Source organism: Pelodiscus sinensis, chromosome 23, assembly GCF_052426305.1.
Source record: "Pelodiscus sinensis isolate ZL-2025 chromosome 23, ASM5242630v1, whole genome shotgun sequence".
Lineage (NCBI taxonomy): Eukaryota > Metazoa > Chordata > Testudines > Trionychidae > Pelodiscus > Pelodiscus sinensis.
Window position 1 is genome coordinate 20,234,713 of NC_143074.1, and position 19,458 is coordinate 20,254,170.

Below are 19,458 nucleotides of genomic sequence, written 5' to 3' on the forward strand. Positions count from 1 at the left end.
GCTCTGCAGAGCTGCCTCCCCCCACACACACACACACACTGCTGCCTCTATCACAGGCAGCAGCGCAATGTGGGGGACAGGGGAGGCTACTCCATGGGATGCCATTTACACGTTTACGCAAACGCATTTTAACATCCCTAGTTTAGGGACATGCAGCACATGGGGTTCCACCATTAACAACACAGGCTAATAGCCACTGATGGATCTACCCTCCATGAATTTCTCCTTTTTGAAGATGTTTATATTCTTCTCACCCAGAAGTCATTCTGTTGCCCTAATTTTATTGCCCTTCTCTGCTTTGTTTTCTCCAAGTCTAATCTATTGTTTTTGAGAGAGGAGGTGAGCAGAACTGCCCTCAGTATTCAATACCATGGATTTAGAAAGGGCAAAAGTTCTACTCTTTAAAGTCTTGCTATCCGTGTGAAATCTGGGGAGTTTAAAAGTAGTTTCGGGTTCTGCATTTCCCTCCCCTCCCCCCCACGAGTGACCCAGGCTCATTGTTGTAGCTTGAAAATCCTAAGAATGTCTCCTAATCTTCTTAGCCTTTTTGACTGTCATTGCATAGATATTTTCAGGGAACTGTCCATGATGAATTAGATCTCCTGAGTGGGGGTAACTAATTTAAGCCCCATTATTTTGTACGTGTAGTTGGGGTTACGTTTTCCATTTTGCACTGCTTTGCACTTATCAACATTGAATTTTCATCGGTTGTTTTGTTGCCCAGCCACCCACTTATGTGAGATCCCTTTACTCAGAGGTGGGACACCTATGGTCCGGGGGCCTCCGGCTTGTCTGGATCTGGCCCTCACGGTTCCTGCCCCCAGCTCTGCAGCGCCCCTAACCCACTGATACACCCCCACTCTGTTCCTGCACCCTACCTCCTGCCCACCTCTCCCACCGCCAACCTCCTGCACCCTACTACCCACCCAGACCCAACAAGTCCACTTCGTGGCAGTCCCTTTCCACACAATGAACCCCTTATTTTTGGCCACACCCCAGAGCCTAGAGGGGCACACAAAATCTACTAGCCTGGGCCCCCCAGGCTCTGATGTGTGGGGAATGTGGGGAGTGTCTTTCTGCTTCTCTGTAGTGGGCCACATCACTGAGGTGTTTTTGTTTTGGGATGTTTTCTTTGCTTCTCACTCTTCTGATTTTTCTGTGGGTCAGAGGCTCCTGATCCAAAAAGAGATTCCCCACTCCTGTTTTACTCTTTGCAATAGTTTCTCTTGAATAATTTTCTGTTGGCTGTTCACCTATTTTTCCAGATCGTTCATGAATATGTTGACTAGCACAGATCCTAGTATGGATCTTTGGGGGATTCCACTGTTGACCTCCATTGTGAACACTACCTTTGTTGTCTATCATTTAGCCAGTTATATACCCATGAGAGGACCTTCCCCCTTATCCAGGAGTGGGCAAAAGTGTTTGATGGGGGCTAATCCAAGATTTTGGTAAGTGATCAAGAGCTAGACTGTCCTATGGATGGAGGGGCGGGCTTTGGGATAGAGGTTGGGTTAAAAAGGAAGCTCGGGGGTAGGTGACTGGGGTGAGGAGGGGATGTGGGGTCTGAGAGGGAGTTGGGGTAAAGGAGGGGATTGTGATCTTGGGGTGCCGGGTCCAGGAGGGGATATGGGTGCAGAAGAGGATTTTGGCCTGGGGGAGTGGTGCAGGAGGGGTGCAGGATGTGGGAGGGAGTTGTGACCTGCGGGAGCAGAAGGTTTGTATGATGACTTAGGCAGGTAGTTGGAAGGAGGAAGTGGCTGGGATGCCAGAGGCAGGCTGTGGTCAGGAAGCACTTATCTAGGTTTGCGTGTCTGATCATTTTAAAATAGCCATCGCACTAACTACCCTCCAGTCATCACCCTTTCATTTCCTTTTTGAATTTTTTTTTCCGTTGCTTAAAGATCCACACAAACACTAGGGCTACGTCTACGCTGGCATGATTTTCCGGAAATGCTTTTAATGGAAAAGTTTTCCGTTAAAAGCATTTTCGGAAAAGAGCATCTAGATTGGCAGGACGCTTTTCCGCAAAAGCACTTTTTGCGGAAAAGCATCCGTGGCCAATCGAGACACGCTTTTCCGCAAAAAAAGCCCCAATCGCCATTTTTGCGATCGGGGCTTTTTTGCGGAAAACAAATCTCTGCTGCCTACACTGGCCCTTTTGCGCATACGTTTTTTGGAAAAAGACTTTTGCCCGAACGGGAGCAGCACAGTATTTCCTCAAGAAGACTGACAATCTTACATGAGATCGTCAGTGCTTTTGTGGAAATTCAAGCAGCCAGTGTAGACAGCTGGCAAGTTTTTCCGCAAAATCATCTGATTTTGCGGAAAAACTTGCCAGTCTAGACACAGCCTAGAGAGAATTGGCTGTAGAGGGGAAATGATGCTGTATTTGGCAGCATTTTATGTAGTCATATTCACACTAAACTAACAGGGGAACTATTTGTTTCTCCAGTCTTCTCATTACAGTCCTAAGTGTGGCTTGTTACAACTTAAACATTATTCAGACAACCGTGTAGTATCTTGAAAGGGTACACTATTCCATTAAAAGCTTTTTTGTTTTTAACTTTACAACTCTTTTGCTTTATGTGGAAGGAAAATGAGTGTAGACAGTGAATAAAGGCCCCAGATCACCAAAGCTCTTAAGCTTGTAATTAACATGTTAGCCTAACATTGATTTCCCAATGAAGAACTCACATGATTAAGTTCTTTTCAAAAGTGCAGCCTATCTTGTGAAAAAACACGTTCTAGGCTTAGCATTTGAAACATTCAGTTTTTTAACACCACCAGCAACTTAAGATCCATGTTGGATTTGGACAAGCACCATTTGATCAGTGGTCTCCATGGGCCATTGCTTTTTAAACTAGTCTCACGATTCATTTCCAGGAAAGTTGTGTTCAGTAATCACTGTTCCCTGTAGGGTTCTACATATGTGCACTGCTTGAATGTGGAAATGGTGCAGAGGTCTCACTGAATTAGCTTCCCGTTCACACTGAGTCCATCAGTTTCACTGCAACAGTCTCCTCATGCGCATGCATGTTGAGATATTTCAGGGATAAAATGACTCCCTCTCATTCCTGGGCAGGAATGGGTTTCTAATCCAGCTGTACTCCACTTCTCCTTCCTCCCCATTGCTAGTTTCCTCCCTGTTTCCCTTCCTTTCTTTCCCCTGCCTTAACAGATCTTTTTCCAGTGTTGACAGTTCTTGAGCAAGTTGGTATTTCTCGAAAGCTCCATCTCCTGGAGTCATGGGATTGTGGGAGACGCGTCACCCATGTGATTATGTTTTGAAAGGAAACCCGTGTGTCCCTGCTGGGAAATGTGAGCATTATAGACTCAAACAGCCACAGGAGAAGCAATAAAAACACCCGCCTGCTATTTTGAATGTATTTCCGTTTTGAAACTTAACGCACAATGAAGGGTCTAGAAGCACCGTAAAGACTAACAAGCCATGTCGACGGTCCCATTAAGCTCATGATGCCATTTACATGGTTGGTTAGTCTTTAGGGTGCTGCAGGGCTGCTTGTTGTTTTTCAAGTTTTCCAGTTACACATTAAGGCATCTACCCCTCGGAAGCTTTCCTCTGTTGAGCGAGGCAGGTGCTTTTTTAATGCCATAGATTGGTCATATGGGCCCCAACTAACTTTTTTTTTTTTTGCCTCGTCCTCCAGCTGCTTCTCCACCGCCCTTCCCCGAGCCCGAAGCCTGCTCGCTGCACTTCGCGCGCCTGTCCAGCAGGGGGCGAGCGAGTGTGTCTGCGGCCACGCGGCCGCGGCGGGCGGGGCTTTTTGTCCTTCTCGGGCTCCCGTCGGGTCGCTCTATATAAGCGCAAGGCGCGGGGGGGCCCGGCCTTTTTTCTCTCAACAAGCCGCGGAGAGCGGTGAGTGGGGGAGGGGCCGGGCCTTTTTCCCCGTGGTGGGCGGGGGGGAGCGCGACAGCTCCCCACCCCAGCGGGGCCCTGCCTCGGGCCCCCCCCCAGGCCCGTATCCGCCCCCGAGCTGCTCCTGGGCCCCCCCCCCCCGTGTGTGAGTCTGTGTGAGGGTTCTCCCCCCCCCCCCGCCTGGCCCGCTCCCCCCCCGTGTGAGTCTGTAGGGTTCTAACCCCCCCCCCCCCCCCCCCCCCCGTGCCTGGCCCGCTCCCCTCCCCCCGTGTGTGAGTCTGTAGGGTTCTAACCCCCCCCCCCTCGTCTGGCCCGCCCCCCCCCGTCCCCCCCCCCCCCCCCCCCGTGTGTGAGTCTGTAGGGTTCTAACCCCCCCTCGTCTCTGGCCCGCTCCCCCCCCCCCGTGGCCCGCTCCCCCCCCCCCCCCCCGTGAGTCTGTAGGGTTCTAACCCCCCCTCCCCCCCCTCGTCTGGCCCTGCTCCCCCCCCCCCCGTGTGTGAGTCTGTAGGGTTCTACCCCCCCCCCGCCTGCCTGCCTGCCCGCTCCCTCCCCCCCCGTGTGTGAACCTGTTCCAAGCCCCTCCCTGCCTGTATCCAAATTGTTCTCCCCCCCCGCCCCCCGCGCCCTCCCCCCCCCCGCCTTTTTCCCCCCCCCCCCCCCCCCCCCCCTCCCCCCGAGTCTGTAGGGTTGCAAACCTCGCGCCTGGCCCGCTCCCTCTGGGTGTGTGAATCTGGGTTTCAACCCTCTCCCCGCCTGTATCCAAATTGCTGGGCTCCCCTACAACTTCCCCCTACTTGTATCCTGTGCGCTGCCTGCCCCCCCCCCCCCCCCCCAGCGCCCGTCCCAAAGCACTGGTGGCTCCCCTCCCCTCCCCGCTGCGGTGACCCTACTGGCTCTGTCATGGTGCAGACCATGGTGAAGTGGTGCAGAGGGAGGGGGATGTTGGGGTCTAAAGTAGGTTGCAATGGGGAGTGGGCTTTCAGGAAAGGGAACTCTTGGGTGAGGAAGAGAGAAATGTTGGTTTTGTGGGAGGCAGCTGTTTGATGATGCCCTTTTTCTGATTTTTTTTTTCTTTTTCATGTTTAGCAAAAGTATCCTGGCATGAAAGGAGGTGGAGTCCTGAAAAGAGACCCAGTGAGTGAATTTAGGCCTAGTAGAAAGTTACCTTAAGTTATGGTGATTATGAAGCACATTTTGCTGCCTACTGCTAGTTATTATTTGCAGCTTCTAAATTACATGGAAAATACATGAATTATTTTCCTAACGTTACTTTTCTTGTAGGTCCTAGAGGTAAGTTAGTTGTATGATTACAAATGGGGAGGGAACAGTCTGCAAGACAATCTCAGTATTAAAACGTGACATTGGTGCTCAATGTCTTCCATTCATTGCTTTGCAATTACCTATAATGAGCAGTGCGTCTGCTTGAGAATCAGGTACATTATTCCAGTCTAAGCACATATGGGTTTGAGGTAGAAATGATTGCATGTTGTCCTGTGGCAGTGTTATGTAGGGGAAGTTAGGTGCACAAACAAACAGGCATAAAGAAATTATAAGGCTTTACTGATGTCAAATATTTTTGTTTTATTGGCTCAGTGTGCGTCAGAACCTTCACTGATATAGTTTAAATCTTCGCAATTTGCTTTTTATATATGCAACCATTGACATTAAATGGGTCCCTGCCCTGAGTCGTACAAGATGGCTGCCATGTCATCTTTGGTCTGCAGGGGGCATAGAGTAAGGGGGCTTTGTCTACACTCAGTGTTCTGAAACCCTTGAGCACTCAGAATGGTTAATAGCCTTACATTTATAAGTAAACTATGGAGAGTCAAACTAATTGCAAAAGAAGTAGCTGTTTTATCCTTGTAAGATTAAAAACGTGATTATTCAGTCTGGCTGTAGAGCTTAGTCTTCCAAACTACTTTCAGCAACCCACTGATACACCGGTAGTGGGCCTCTGAGGTATGTCTCAGTGAGTATTATAAACAGCGTTTATTTTTTGTTGCTGCTGTTTTTACAGGGTGGTACATGTGACTACTACAAATGCAGGAGATTTTCTCCTGGACATGAGGTGAGCCATTAATTTCATACAGATTTCACTATATGCCCCTAAAGGCGTTGCAGATGTGGTTGCTGTGCCATGTTTGTGTCATCAGGTGGCAGAGAGGAAGAGGCTGTGTCTACGCTCAGTGTTCTGAAAATTGTGAGCACTCAGAATGATTAGCAGCCTGACACTTAATTTTGTTTCTTTTCATTAAGTTGTTTAAAATGTTAGTGAAAGGTGCAAGATTCAGAGCTGTGGAGATGTAAGTTTTCTGTTAAGTGCAGGTATTACATACAGGAGCAGGGATAGCTTCTCTGCTCTGCCTTAGTGCATTCATCTCTGTAAGAAGGTAATTGGTGTGTCTACCCGTTTTGTTGGGAAAAATTATGGTGATGCCTTTTGCAGTGCGGACACTTGTCCTGTGTTGGACTGGCACCTACTAACCTGTTGTGGCTATCGGCTGGTAATGCACTGTTTAGGGGCTAGCCATTTTTTAGTGACAGTTGGAGCTGAAAGTACAAGTCACCTGAGTGTCCCCTGAAGATTGTGGTTTTAAAGTATCAAAAAGAGGAAGAACAATGTCTTCTGGGAAAATTCACTGTTTTGTTCAGCAAGAGTGGGGCGCTGCAAACTTGTTCATAAGCCTTTGTGACCAGGTTTTTCCTGAACTGCAGTTTACTCAGTGTTTGGCAAACTTTAAAATTGTAGGTGTAGCTGTCCTTATATTTCACTCTGCATGACTGGGATCCTTTAATGGGGGGAATAATGTGCTAGATGGGTATTCATTTCCATTTGTTTGCAGAGGTGAGCCTGAATCCAAACTACTTCTGTGAACTCTGAAATATCCTAGATCCAAACATAGCTCCTTTTCATCTCACTGGAATTGTAATTCCTTTCCATGTCAAGTTTTAGAATGATTACAATTGTTTTACAATGTGTTTGTCTTTTGGGACAGAAGAAGCAAATGATACCGTGGTCCAAGAAGTCTGCCTTATAGAAATGAGGTGAGCATGGAGACAATGTGTGTACGTTGTAAGTAATACACCAGAGACCATCAGCTAAACCCGTATGTAGACAGGAGTTGGAATGTGTTTGCAAGCAATGTTGACCACCTAGAGTGTAGGTAATGCACACGAACCTGGTATGTTAAAACACGCTTATGTGTTGTCTGGATCAGAACTTGGAAGTAGCTAGCCTAGTCCTTAATGTGCAACTCTAAACTGCAAAATGGCAGGTATTTGCATTGCTTTAGTTTGCAGAGATGCTGAGAGGAGAGCTCAGAGGAACTGCTTATGAGATGCAGCAGCTCTATACATTTTCTAAAATACCCTGTATTTTGAACAACAAAGTGAATTTAGGAGTGATTATGTCAATTTCAGGCTCATGGTTGAGGTCCTATTTTGGCTTTCTTTTTGGTTTATTGATGCTTTGATTTTTATTTTAGAAGAAGCACTGCTTCTCTTCAGCATTCTGTATGTTAATAGTCCCATGCCCCAAGAGGCGTTACACATGTGGCTGTCATGCCATGTGTGTGTCATTAGGTGGCAGAGAGGAAGAGACTATGTCTACACTCAGTGTTCTGAAAATTGTGAGCACTCAGAATGATTAGTAGCCTGACATTGTTTCTAAGTAAGTATGCATTTCTCCAGAGAATCGGTGGAAGATGGAGCAAATGTCTTTTGAAAGGCAGTTATAAGCACACTAATTTTAGCTGCACCGGGAATAGGTCCTATATCCTTATATGCAAGGACAAGTAAATGTGACTGTTCTATTTTCAGGAACTTCAGTCCTATGCTTGCTATTGAAACAATTTTCTTTGGTCTTGGGGAAATTGCCACTTGGTGTCCATTCTGCTATCTGTAAATTGGAGATAATGTTTTAATACCTCTCTTGCATCTGACAAATTGGGTCTTTGCCCACGAAAGCTTATGCTCCAACACTTCGGTTAGTCTATAAGGTGCCACAGGACTCCTTGCCACTTTTGCAGATTCAGACTAACACGGCTACCCCTCTGATACTTGAGTGTTTTGGTTATACAAAAACAATCATATAAATGCTAAGTATCTGGAATAAGAGTGACTTTCCAGTTTATCTAATGTCTCTTTGGCAGCAATTTAAGCTATATAGGAAAAGGACATTCTTATCCTGGAATAAGAATGCCACATGACGAGTTGTTGCATTATGTCTGTAACAATCTAATTCTACTGCTATATAGTTTTGTTGCCTAATTTACCATGTAGACAAACCATAAGTAATGCTTCTATTGAGATGTTAATCCATTATCTTCAGTTCTGGGTTGTGAGAATAGGCATACTTGTTAATGAAAGCCCAAAGAGGTAAATTCTGGTTATTTATGAATTGAAGTAGAAATATTTGTGTCTATTTTGTTGGCATGTAGAGATCTTTGAGCAATGTGTAACCTGTATAATTCAAAAGGGGGGGGGGGGTGAGCAAATACCACATGAATTCTAGGAATGTTGCTGGGTTAATATAATGCCTACATGCAAATAAAAACACTTGAGTGGGTTTTACATTTTAATGGGTAATTTTAAAATAGAGAAATCCTCTGAGAAGTATTTTAAAATCAGTGCTTTGCTTTGCAAATGTTTGATATTCTGTCTCCTATTCACAGTTGCTTCTGAGGACGACAGCATTAATTTCCTTTGAAATTGTGTAATATAAATGCTGTTAAAGGTATGTATTATGGCATCCTTAGAATCAGAATTTAATGTTACAGGCACATCATCACTGCTGGTGCAGTAAGTTGGAGCCTAAAACCTGATATTTAAGGAACATCATGGTCAGATTTGTGAGGAGGGACCATATTTATAAAAGAATGTCCTTATCTAGGTTACTGATAAACTTAAATGACTGAAATATCTTCCATTTTTTCTGATTTCACCCTTCTCTCCCTTACTGTCCCCAGTGTATTTTGGGCAATAGATTGATAGCTTCACTTTTGTTATCAGTTTCACACTCTGGTTCTCTGCAGCACTGTGCTTTTGCGTATATTTATTATATTTGGGTTAATTAGTCTGAGAGGAATTTTTAAATTCAACCTGTAAATTCTTTTTATAAAACTAAAAAATTGGGTATATATCTAACAATCATGGTGGTATATCATTGTCCGCTGGGAGTGAGCTGGAACTTTTTTTCTGGCTAATGTAGGAAACTGATAGAACATGAGTGCTCAGACTATGTTTTATTATGCTTAAATGTGAATATTTTAAGCATTAAAATTCATATGCATACAAGCACAACTGTATTACTTCAAATGACATTTACTGATAACAGCAACTAACTTAGAAACCAAACTGTCTCACATTTGTGTGCTAACACTGCTTAATCCTCTGGCACAGGGTAGGCCATCACTAGCATGTTAGCATTGTGGAGCCTCTAAGTTCATCTAGCTAAGGGAGATGTTTGCTACTTCATTTGGAAAGGCCACTCTTTTTTAATCTGCCCCGAAGAGACATAAATACGACTGCAGTGTTGTCTTTATGCCAGAAGGAGGCAGACAGGAAGCATTGGCTGCTTTGAGCCTGTATCCTTAAGGAATGGATGCAGACATGTATAGCAGCTAAACAATGTTATTGTGAAGAGGAGAAGTGAGGAGCTGTTTGTTTGATTTTCATCAGACTGTTCTGTAGAGATTGGATTTGTGTTAAGGTTTTTAACTAACTGTTTTGGCAAATGAAAATCATTTACCCTTTAAAATAATCAGCACATTTAAGGACTGTTCGGTTTCAAATTAAAATGGTCTGGATGCATTAATATAATAGTTAATTTTGTTATTAAAGCACAGCATTTTTCTTATGTCTCGCTGACAAAATTATGCTAAATGCAGTAGACACATTTGCTAAAGAACATGTCGCTGATTGTATGTTTCCATGTCTTACTAAGATGTATATCAAAATAAAGGAAAAGAGGTTTCATGCCGCAGCCTGCTTTGTGCAAAATCCTTTCTAACACAGCAAAAGCATTCGTCATGTCACAGGTTTGAATATAGAAATTAATTTAGACATTATAAAGGAATAGATCAAAGAATACACTTTCAATATCCAGTCCACACTCTGCAGAAATTTAGTGAAGCCCTTTCATAAGAGAGGAATAAGACAGTGGAATACTTTGATTAAAGAGAAGGTCTATTTAAAATTGGTGGAACTGGCTCGTGTAGTATTTTTCTACTGAGTTTATATGTGAATACATCTGCAAAGAAGCTTGACCTCCAAACTTGTAAATTATTAGAGAGCAAAGATAGGAGCATGTTGTAATAATTGTGCAACCCTATCTCATCTCTGGAGTACAGTGCAGATAGCCCACCACTGCACTGCTGTTATAAGGTGACTGAACAGGAATAGGCCGTAGTTGGATTCAGCATTCTAAAACTCCTGAAGGCCTTGACTAATAGCCTGACAAAATCTGGTAGTACTTAATGTTGGAAAATGCCCTTATTAAGTGCATGTTAGAGGGGCCAAAGTGAGTAACTAGTGGCTGCAAAAAGCCATTTCATTGGGGAAAAGGCACTGCCCCATAGCAGTGGCAGTCTGGACTGCACGTGGTTGCTGACACGCGAGTCACTACAGCCCGGAGGGTGCCCATACCTTTCCCCCATCACAGTCCCTGCTCCACCCTCTTCTCCCCTCCCTCATTGCACCCCTTCCCTCAAGGGAGGAGGCCTCAGATTACCTGAGGGCCTGTCTTGGGGTAGCAGCAGAGGTTGGCCACCCTGCACTCGCCACTGAGAAGCAAAGCAATGCAGCAGCCTCTGCTCCACTTTGCCACCACCTCCCAGGCTGTTGCTCTGTTTCACTGGGGTAGACACACACCTCCCTCATGCCGCAGACACATGCAGGCAGTGGTGGGGAACAAGCCGCTGGAAGCCACCCTTGTCCTGTTGAGCTGATGGAAGGGATTCCCAGGGGGGTTAAATCATCTGGGGCGGCAGGTGGGGCTGGGGATGTGCAGGGGGACACATGGGCCAGTAGGCACATCTGGGGGGATTCAGAGAGACCCTCCCCAACTCTGTGGGGAAAAGGGGAGATTTGAGAAAATCAGAAAGTAGCATAGAAATCTAGCATTTGATTAAAATACAGTGACTCAAGGAGATACTGGTTTGAACATGTCAATTAATCTGGTGCCAAATCTTGACATTAGGTAAAAAAACAAGGTTTTAAGTAAAAATTGCACGGTATTAAGATCGCTTCTGTGCAGAAGTTTTGCTCGTTGAGTGGCTTTCCCAACGTGTTAATGGTGCTAGTTAATTATCTTCCCATAGCCAGACAGCAATCCAGATATGAGCTCCACCTTGATAGGGGTCTCATCCATGGTTCTGACTTCGTAAGACATCTTTTGAAAAGAAGCCTGGTTTCACATTGACTCATACATCAGAATCCAGACTCATTCCGTTCTATGGCTTAATCTGTAAATAAATCTTATATATGTTGAACACTCAAAAGTAAATGTTGTGAAAAATGTTTTTGTGACTTCCTCTGTGTATCTGTTCATATCACATGTGAGAAGTTGAAGGGGTCGGCTTTTGGTATAGTGTATTGAATAGCTGTGTCTCAAGGGGGGTTGTAGTAAAATGGTAGCCAGTTAAGAATCAAGACAGTTGTGGGGCAGGGATATCCGCATAATTACAGTCTAAGGTACAGAGCAAAATGTAAGCTAATGACTTTTGGACTAACTATGTAGTTAAGTAATGGTTTGACTTAAGACTGAGGAGTACAAGGAAATTCAGAGATTTGGCTAATGCTTGAGTTAGTTCCTATCACTGTCTAGATACTGCATATGATACTTCATGAATGTCACTGTTCCAGTGTCTGGGTATAGCTAAATGAGTCCAAGAGAAACCAAAAGCTTTATATTCTACTGTGTTCATCAAGCTGCTAGTCTAGAAAGGGCCAACCTTAGATGACCATAGAAATGTCAGTTGAGTTGAATGTTATTTTAACAGGTTTTTATATGTAATTTCCTGCAAATGTAATTCATGTCTCTGAAAATGTTTGACACGCTGTAAATAGAGGTGGTAGGTTAAGAGTTCAACACATTTGATTTAAGCGCTTCACCAGTTGTTGATGCATTTATAAAATTGCATAGCCATGTCAGGCCTTTGAGGATAATTCATGTATCCTGTCAAATTTTGAATGCAGAAGAGAAATCCAATGGAAAAGTTTGATTTGCCCCGAGCTATGGCAATCCTGCTAGGTCAGGTAGTCAATAAGTGGGCTGGGGGCCAAGTCTGGATGCTTTCGAATGGGCTGTGTGTTTATTTTTGTATTTTCTCTGGAGTCTGGACCTTGACTACACCTTGACCAAGAAGTTTGGATTTTGATTAAAAAATAGATTACCCCGTGCTAGGGATGTTAATGGGTGGCTAGTTAAATGGGTAACTGGGAGCGGCCCCCATGTCAGGGCCAGGAGCTGCAGTGGCAACCGCAGTGGGGGAAGGGCAGGCACAGTGGGGAGGGCACTCCAGTCCTGCTGGAGCAACACCCAAACTCCCTTTCATCTGTTAAGTGGTTAAAAAGTGGTAGCACCACATTTACCCATTTAACCAATTAAATGGGATTTTACATGCCTACCCTGCACTAGGTGTAGTGATAAGAGATCAACTTGGGATGACTTAAAGAAAAACTTGGACAAGTTGAAATACTACTGATATAGTGAGAAACTAAGCTGGCAAGAAGCACGTGTATTGAGAGGTTTCATATGTGCATTGTTGCAAATTATAATTTAACCAAGCATAAACATGTCTTGAAACCCACTTTAGCTTATGTTGCCTTTACTTCCAGGGTTGTCTTAAGCATGGTTCTACCACATATAGTAACTAGAAGATTTACTCAGTGTTGCTTGAGTCCTTAACTCAATTTTTGTGTCTTGGAAAATAAAGTAGAAGGTGGCTAAAAGTTACTTTTATGCTGATGATTGGTGGAAATGAAGGAACTGGCAGAGGACTCAGAGGGACTCCGAAGACCTTCACAAGCAAGAAAGGATTGAAAAAAGTCTATGGCTTACTAAAATGTCTCAAATGATTAGGTCTTTAACCTTTTTCCTGAGTGACCCTTACTCTGAAACCAATGGGTCAGTGTCGTTGTGGTCAAGTCAAGAGGTTGTGAATAGTTTCTTAACCCTGTATCCTCTGTTAAATGGACTGGGATTATTCTTTGGAATGAAATTCAACCTGGCACATAGGTCCTGTACACAGCTGTATTCATTACTTAAATGCACTGTCAAAGATTTCAGGTTGCTTAGGACCTTCTGTCAGGCCTTCAGTGCTGGGATAGATTGTAACCACTGAGTGTCCATATGAATTGCTTTATTTCTTCGTACTGGCCAGTTCCCACTGTTCTTGGATATGGAGTGGTTAAAAATGTAAGCTTCTTTTGACCCCATGATTTTTCTGGAAAACTGGGTTTCATTTTATGGACTGTTTTTCTTTGAGAAATGAAATTCTCTTAAGTAGTCCTGCGTTGGTTCAACATCCTGGGTATACTAGCAGCAGGATCTTGTGCACTGTCAGTGTTTTGAGGGTGGCATTTATTGGAAGTTCTTATTCTAATATGCAGGGGCACTTTGCTTGCAGATGATGCCTGTGGGGTTGTTTCCTAACAAACTTCAACATGGAAAAAGAAACCATTTGGAATCTCTGACTTTGAAGTTTACTAGGTACATCTTCAGCCTCTACCATGCACTGGCTCAAAGACACTGCAAACACAAGTGAGTGAACGTGACTGTAATATGCTGTAATGTAAATATATTCCTTGCAACACTAAATGTTCTCTGTAACCTGGTTAGCCAACGTGCAATAAAGAATAAACATCTGTTGTCATCTTCACACTTCTGCTTCTGTGTGTGTTCCTAATAAACTACATTCTGCGCGTGTATTTTCCAAGCTTTTTCAGATTAGCAAATGATAGTGAACCTAATTTAAAAAGTTTAAATTGATTTTTTTCCCCCTGTCGTAGTGGGGGCTTCATTTAAGTGTCAGTCTACGGAGAAAAGGGGCCTACCCAATTAATCCAACAATATAATAGTCATTTTAACCTGTCAATTTTTTCTTAAATTATAAAAAATAGTTTAAATTCACTTCTCAACTGGTGAAAGATGGGAAATCTGGCATGTCACTAGGCCTTTAGAAACTCAGATCTATGGCTATGTCTGCACGTGCTTTAAAAAACCCCAAACCCATGAATGACCGAACGTTGCCACTGCAAGTGTGAAGGCTGCTATGTCAGCCGGAGTGCTCTACTGCCAACAAAGCAAAAGCCCCTAGTTGGTGATGGAAGTATTTCACAAGCCTGTGTGCAGGAATTTCGGGGGGGGGCAGGATGATTTTTTTGTAAAAGTGGACCGCAAGGTGAGAACGCACCCTCCTAATCCCCCAAGTGAGAGAACTTCAGCCTTTCCCCAGCTGCCTGGAGCAGTTCTCCCCATGCCCACTCTCCCCCGTGTCCCACTCCGCCAAGAGCAAGGCCCAGCCCCAGCCTCATTCTTGGGGAAGGGAGGGAAATCAGCCTTCCCCCAGCCAGCTGAGCATGGGGAAGGGAGGCTTGCAAGCTTACTTGGGAGACCGGGGGGGGGGGTTCACACTCTTTGCACTCCTGCATACGGGTCTAGTTCACACACGCTGACTCTTAGCAACTGGACTGTGTCAACACAGCCTTATTGTTAAAAGATGCATGGTGTGGGTGTGATCCTGCGTAACTTCTATGGCCGTTCCAATGAAGCGGATGCCCCAAACCCAACAAAAATCCCCCCTCAAAAGATGCTTAGCCTTCTGGAGTATGAATCGTCATGGTACAAAGCTGGCTTGTCTCTAGGAAGCAAGTTAAACTGGCTGCGCAAGCTAGATTTAGAGCAGTGTTGACACTAAAATGTTTCCCCCATAAATAACAATTGAGTGGTAATGATCTTATAGAACTAATAGAAAAGACTGATATCTCCACTCCAGAGGGTTCATAACTTTACGGCTGTGGCATTAAAGACTGCTTTCAGAGGCCATATATCCTGTGGGACAGATTTTTTTTTCCTAGTGATTGTACTTCAGCTGTGTGCTTCACTTCACAAAGCCGCATGCTTAGATCATCGGTACACAGTCTAACAGAACGGACAATTTTGCCAGAAAAGGAGAATCAACTAATAATGGTTTACATAAACCAAGCTCCCCATTCCATCCATTGTGTTTAGAGCATTCTGAACATTTAAAGGATTATTCTGAGTGAATACAAATGGAAACAAAGGGTCAGTACTTCAATAGCAGGTAGTGTTCAGACAACCAAATGAGTGAGACTAGGTTTTGTTGCCTATTAAAAAATTGCCTGAAATTCCTGTGTGGAGGGGCGGGGAAGGGGGGAGAAGCAGTGGATTCATGTGGAATTAGCCTTTCATTTCCTGCTCATATCCTGCCAATTTTAAAAGTGCCAATTAAACCAAGGGGTGGACTTGGCCCCCAGCTGGAGTTTGAGCATTGTTTTTAGATGAGGGATACAATATACTACGTGGCATATATGACTGCATGTTAATTTAGTTCATGTCCTTTCTTGCAGACTTTCTGTATTTGTATAGGTCAGTTTTATCCGACTGTTCTAGCCATTAGTGCTTTCCTCTCCCTGTAAAATCATAAGAATTATGCAAATGTAGCAACTGTTCTCTCACAGCCTAGAATTTGCCAGGACCTACTTACTTATGGGGTCAGTCACTTCTGGTGTAACCACCAGAATCAAAGTGTGTGTGGATGTGCTTGTCTATTTGCTTCATGCACTATAGGGTTGTGTCTACACGCATGAATTTCCGGAACTGCTTAAAACGGAATACTATTCCGTTTTCAGTTTTTCCGGAAAAGGAGCGTCTACATTGGCAGGCTGCTTTTCCGGAAAAGCCCTTTTTCCGGAAAAGCGTCTGTGGCCAATGTAGACGCGCTTTTCCGGAAAAGAGCCCCGATCGCCATTTTCGCGATCGGGGCTTTTTTCTGGAAAAGACTCCTGGGCTGTCTACACTGGCCCTTTTCCGGAACAGTGTTCCGGAATAAGGACTTATGCCCGAGCGGGAGCAGAATAGTTTTTCCGGAATAGCGGCTGATTTTGTACAGTAGAGCATCGTTGCTTTTCTGGAAATTCAAGGGCCAGTGTAGACAGCTCGCAGCTTATTCTGGAAAAGCGGCTGATTTTCTGGAATAAGTGGCCCAGTGTAGACACAGCCTAACTGAATTTGACCGTATCAAATTCAGACATTCAAATAAATTGTGCACACTCCAAGCTGAGATAATCTACCCTTTTAAGCAAGGATAGGGAAACCCGGGGGGCCAGATGTGGCCTCTGGCTTGCCTGGATCCAGCCCGCAAGGCTCAGGGCTGCCTCCCCCCACCCTAGGGAAATGTCTTTCTCCTTTTCTGTTGGGGGGCCACGTCCGTGAGGGTTTTTTTTTGTTTGCTACTTACTTGACTTCTTTCTTGTTTGCGGCCCCCAACTGATTTATCTGCAGGTCAGTAGCCAGAAATCTGATATTTAAAAGGCTCTTCGCTATCAAGTTTACCCATGCTGTTCACATAAAAGCTATTTATTTACATCAGGGGTTTTCATCAAAATAAGATGTGACAATTACAGCGTGATCATTCATTCTCTTTCTGCACTAGTGATTGTTCCTTAATTAGAAGGAAAGAGGTGCAGCTAGACTTATCAATCCTCGTCGTTTTCCTCTATCTTCTCCTCCCAAACCTATTCACCCAGGCTCTTGGTATTTCTCCTTTGCATCATGTTCTTTACAGACCTAAACAACACTATTGATGGTTTTGCTGAATGGGATGGGTCATTGATGCTTTGCTAGGGGTTTTTCATGAAGGAAAGGGGGCTGCAGCCATATGAACTACCTGCTTCCAGTGCAGTTCCTCCAGTGGAAGGATGAGGGTTGAACTTTTATCCTTAACTGGCTACCAACACTACAGCCTACAGTTATGGCTGCCCCGTTAGGAATATTTGGTGTTGGAAATCTTCTTCCAAAGCAAGGTCTTGAGATTGTTCAAAACAAGGGAGTGGTGCACTTCCATTTGGCTAGCCAAGCCGCTAAGGGTCATACAAGTTTGTAGCTGCTTCTGCAGCTCTTCTTTCATGTCAAACGGCGCTCCGTACAGCAAGTAGTCCTGCAATAGCCCACAGACTTTCGCCAAGTTGGGCTGGACCATGTCGCTCTTGCACTGCTTCATGAGTTTGTCGCAAGTTGCCATGCAGTCCTTCCCGTAGGTGCAGTCCACATTCTGCTCACAGTGACGGCCCTTGAGGAACCCTCTGATGGTCATCTCGGTTGCCACCTTCCTCAGGTTGACCATTTTGAAGTCATACTTGTCATTGTAGCCCACGTTCTTAAAGCTGGTTTCGCAGATGTAGAAGTTCCCATACGTCCCATGGAATATCTCCTCCACAAACTCCAAAAGTCCGATGGCGATTTTGGCTCTCCTGGGCCAGGCCGGGGCAAACCACTGGTGAATAATCCGGTGGATGGCGGAAGGCAGCAATGGCTGGAAGAAGTGAGGGACATTAGTACCGTAGAGGGAGTTGTGAGGGATCTTCTCTGTGACATACAAGTCCCCGCAGTGCCCCAGCAGCTTGGAGGTATGCTCTTTCTCATGCAAGGAGAGCATGAGCAGGAATTCGTTCAGATGAAGGAGAGCCCAGATGGATTTGGCCTCTGCCAAAGACACTTTCCCATCTTTGTTCACGTCTGCTGTGGTGATGATTTGGTTCACCAAGGCTGCAAGTGACATCTGATCTCCTAGGTTAGCCTGCGGACACACAAGAAATCATATCAGCTTTTTAAACGTTACCCACTATGCAAATGAATTCCGGGCAGCGGGTTAGAGTACTGCTTTCTGAACAGTGATAGAAATGTAGACGTGTTAGTCTGGTGTAGCTGAAACAAAAAACAGGACTATGTAGTACTTTAAAGACTAACAAGATGTTTATTAGGTGATGAGCTTTCATGGGCCAGACCCACTTCCTCAGATCAAATAGTGGAAGAAAATTGTCACAACCATATATACCAAAGAATACAATTAAAAAAATGAACACATATGAAAAGGACAAATCAAATTTCAGAACATAAGGGAGATGGGGGGGGGGAGGTGAATGTCTGTGAGCTAACGATATTAGAGGTGATATCATTAGCTCACAGACATTTACCTCCCCCCCCATCTGTTCTGAAATTTGATTTGTCCTTTTCATATGTGTTCATTTTTTTAATTGTATCCTTTGGTATATATGGTTGTGACAATTTTCTTCCACTATTTGATCTGAGGAAGTGGGTCTGGCCCACGAAAGCTCATCATCTAATAAACCATCTTGTTAGTCTGTAAAGTGCTACATGGTCCTGTTTTTTTCCTTTCTGAATGGCTGTGTCTACACTGCGCCACTTATTCCGGAAAATCAGCCGCTTTTCCGGAATAAGCTTGAATTTCCGGAAAAGCACTGATGATCTACTGTAAGAAATCAGCTGCTTTTCCGGAAAAACTATGCTGCTCCTGCTTGGGCAAAAGTCCTTTTTCCGGAAAAAGGCCAGTGTAGACAGCACAGTAGTCTTTTCTGGAAAAAAGCCCCGATCGAGAAAATGACGATTGGGTTTTTTTTTCCAGAAAAGCACGTCTACATTGGCCACGGACGCTTTTCCGGAAAAAGGGCTTTTCCAGAAAAGCATCCTGCCAATGTAGACACTCTTTTTCCGGAAATACTTATAACGGAAAACTGTTCCGTTTTAAGCATTTCCGGAAAATCATGCCAGTGTAGACATAGCCAATGAGTGCTAGAATAATTCTGGGACACGTGCTCTGCTGCAGCCAACTGGTTACAGCCCTTTAGATCCTCAAAGTCATTTTGCAGCTGAGAGCTGCTCTAAAGTGAGAAAAGCTCTCACAGGGCTAGGCAGTGTGCAGCATGCTTTGGCTGGGCTCTTGACACACCCTCTGCCTGCCTGCCACCCTTGGAGTGCAGTAGTTCGCCTGTTGGGGCCAGCCCTGGAAGTACAGTCAGTCTGCTGGGAGACTCTAACCCCTTTGTCACGAGAAACCTATTGCATTTGGATTGATTGGAGGAGGGTCCAGAGAAGAGCAACAAGAATCATTAAAGGTCGAGAGACCGTGAGCTAGGAGGGAAGACTGAAAGAACTGGGCTTGTTTAGTTAGGAAAGGAGTAGACTGAGAGGGGACGCGATAGTGGTTTTCAAGTATCTAAAAGGGTATCGCCAGGAGGAGGGAGAAAAATTGTTGTTCTTTGCCTCTTTTGACAGGACAAGAACCAACAGGCTTAAACTGCAGCAATGGAGGTTTAGGTTGGACATTAGGAAAAACTTCCTCACTGTCAGGTTGGTTAAACGCTGGAATAAAGTGCCTAGGGAGGTTGTGGCATCTCCATCACTGGAGATATTTAAGAGCAGGTTGGACAGACAGCTATCAGGGATGATCTAGATGGTGTCTGGTCCTGCCGTGAGGGCAGGGGACTGGACTCAGTGATCTTATGAGGTCCCTTCCAATACTAGTATTCTATGATAT

General features: G+C 44.7%; 1 protein-coding gene, 1 long non-coding RNA gene and 4 other non-coding genes across 6 annotated transcripts in view; 5 read left to right on the plus strand and 1 right to left on the minus strand.

The window, feature by feature from the left end:
* Positions 1-3,803: 3,803 nt before the first annotated feature.
* On the plus strand, positions 3,804-13,761 carry LOC102459471 (uncharacterized). Its single transcript, XR_012897169.2, has 6 exons — positions 3,804-3,880; positions 4,967-5,014; positions 5,898-5,948; positions 6,877-6,925; positions 8,554-8,615; positions 13,510-13,761. It is a non-coding gene; the product is annotated as an uncharacterized LOC102459471 (long non-coding RNA).
* On the plus strand, positions 5,550-5,686 carry LOC112545424 (small nucleolar RNA SNORA43). Its single transcript, XR_003088892.1, has one exon. It is a non-coding gene; the product is annotated as a small nucleolar RNA SNORA43 (small nucleolar RNA).
* On the plus strand, positions 5,980-6,113 carry LOC112545425 (small nucleolar RNA SNORA17). Its single transcript, XR_003088893.1, has one exon. It is a non-coding gene; the product is annotated as a small nucleolar RNA SNORA17 (small nucleolar RNA).
* Positions 7,409-7,543, plus strand: LOC112545423 (small nucleolar RNA SNORA43). Its single transcript, XR_003088891.2, has one exon. It is a non-coding gene; the product is annotated as a small nucleolar RNA SNORA43 (small nucleolar RNA).
* DIPK1B (divergent protein kinase domain 1B) overlaps positions 8,911-19,458 on the minus strand; it is a 57,417-nt gene continuing 46,869 nt past the window's right edge. Inside the window, exon 5 of the mRNA XM_075905323.2 lies at positions 8,911-17,700. Within this exon, the coding sequence (XP_075761438.1) occupies positions 16,888-17,700 (813 nt within the window). The 3' untranslated portion in view covers positions 8,911-16,887. The remainder of the gene's footprint in view (positions 17,701-19,458) is intronic.
* Positions 9,380-9,510, plus strand: LOC112545422 (small nucleolar RNA SNORA17). Its single transcript, XR_003088889.1, has one exon. It is a non-coding gene; the product is annotated as a small nucleolar RNA SNORA17 (small nucleolar RNA).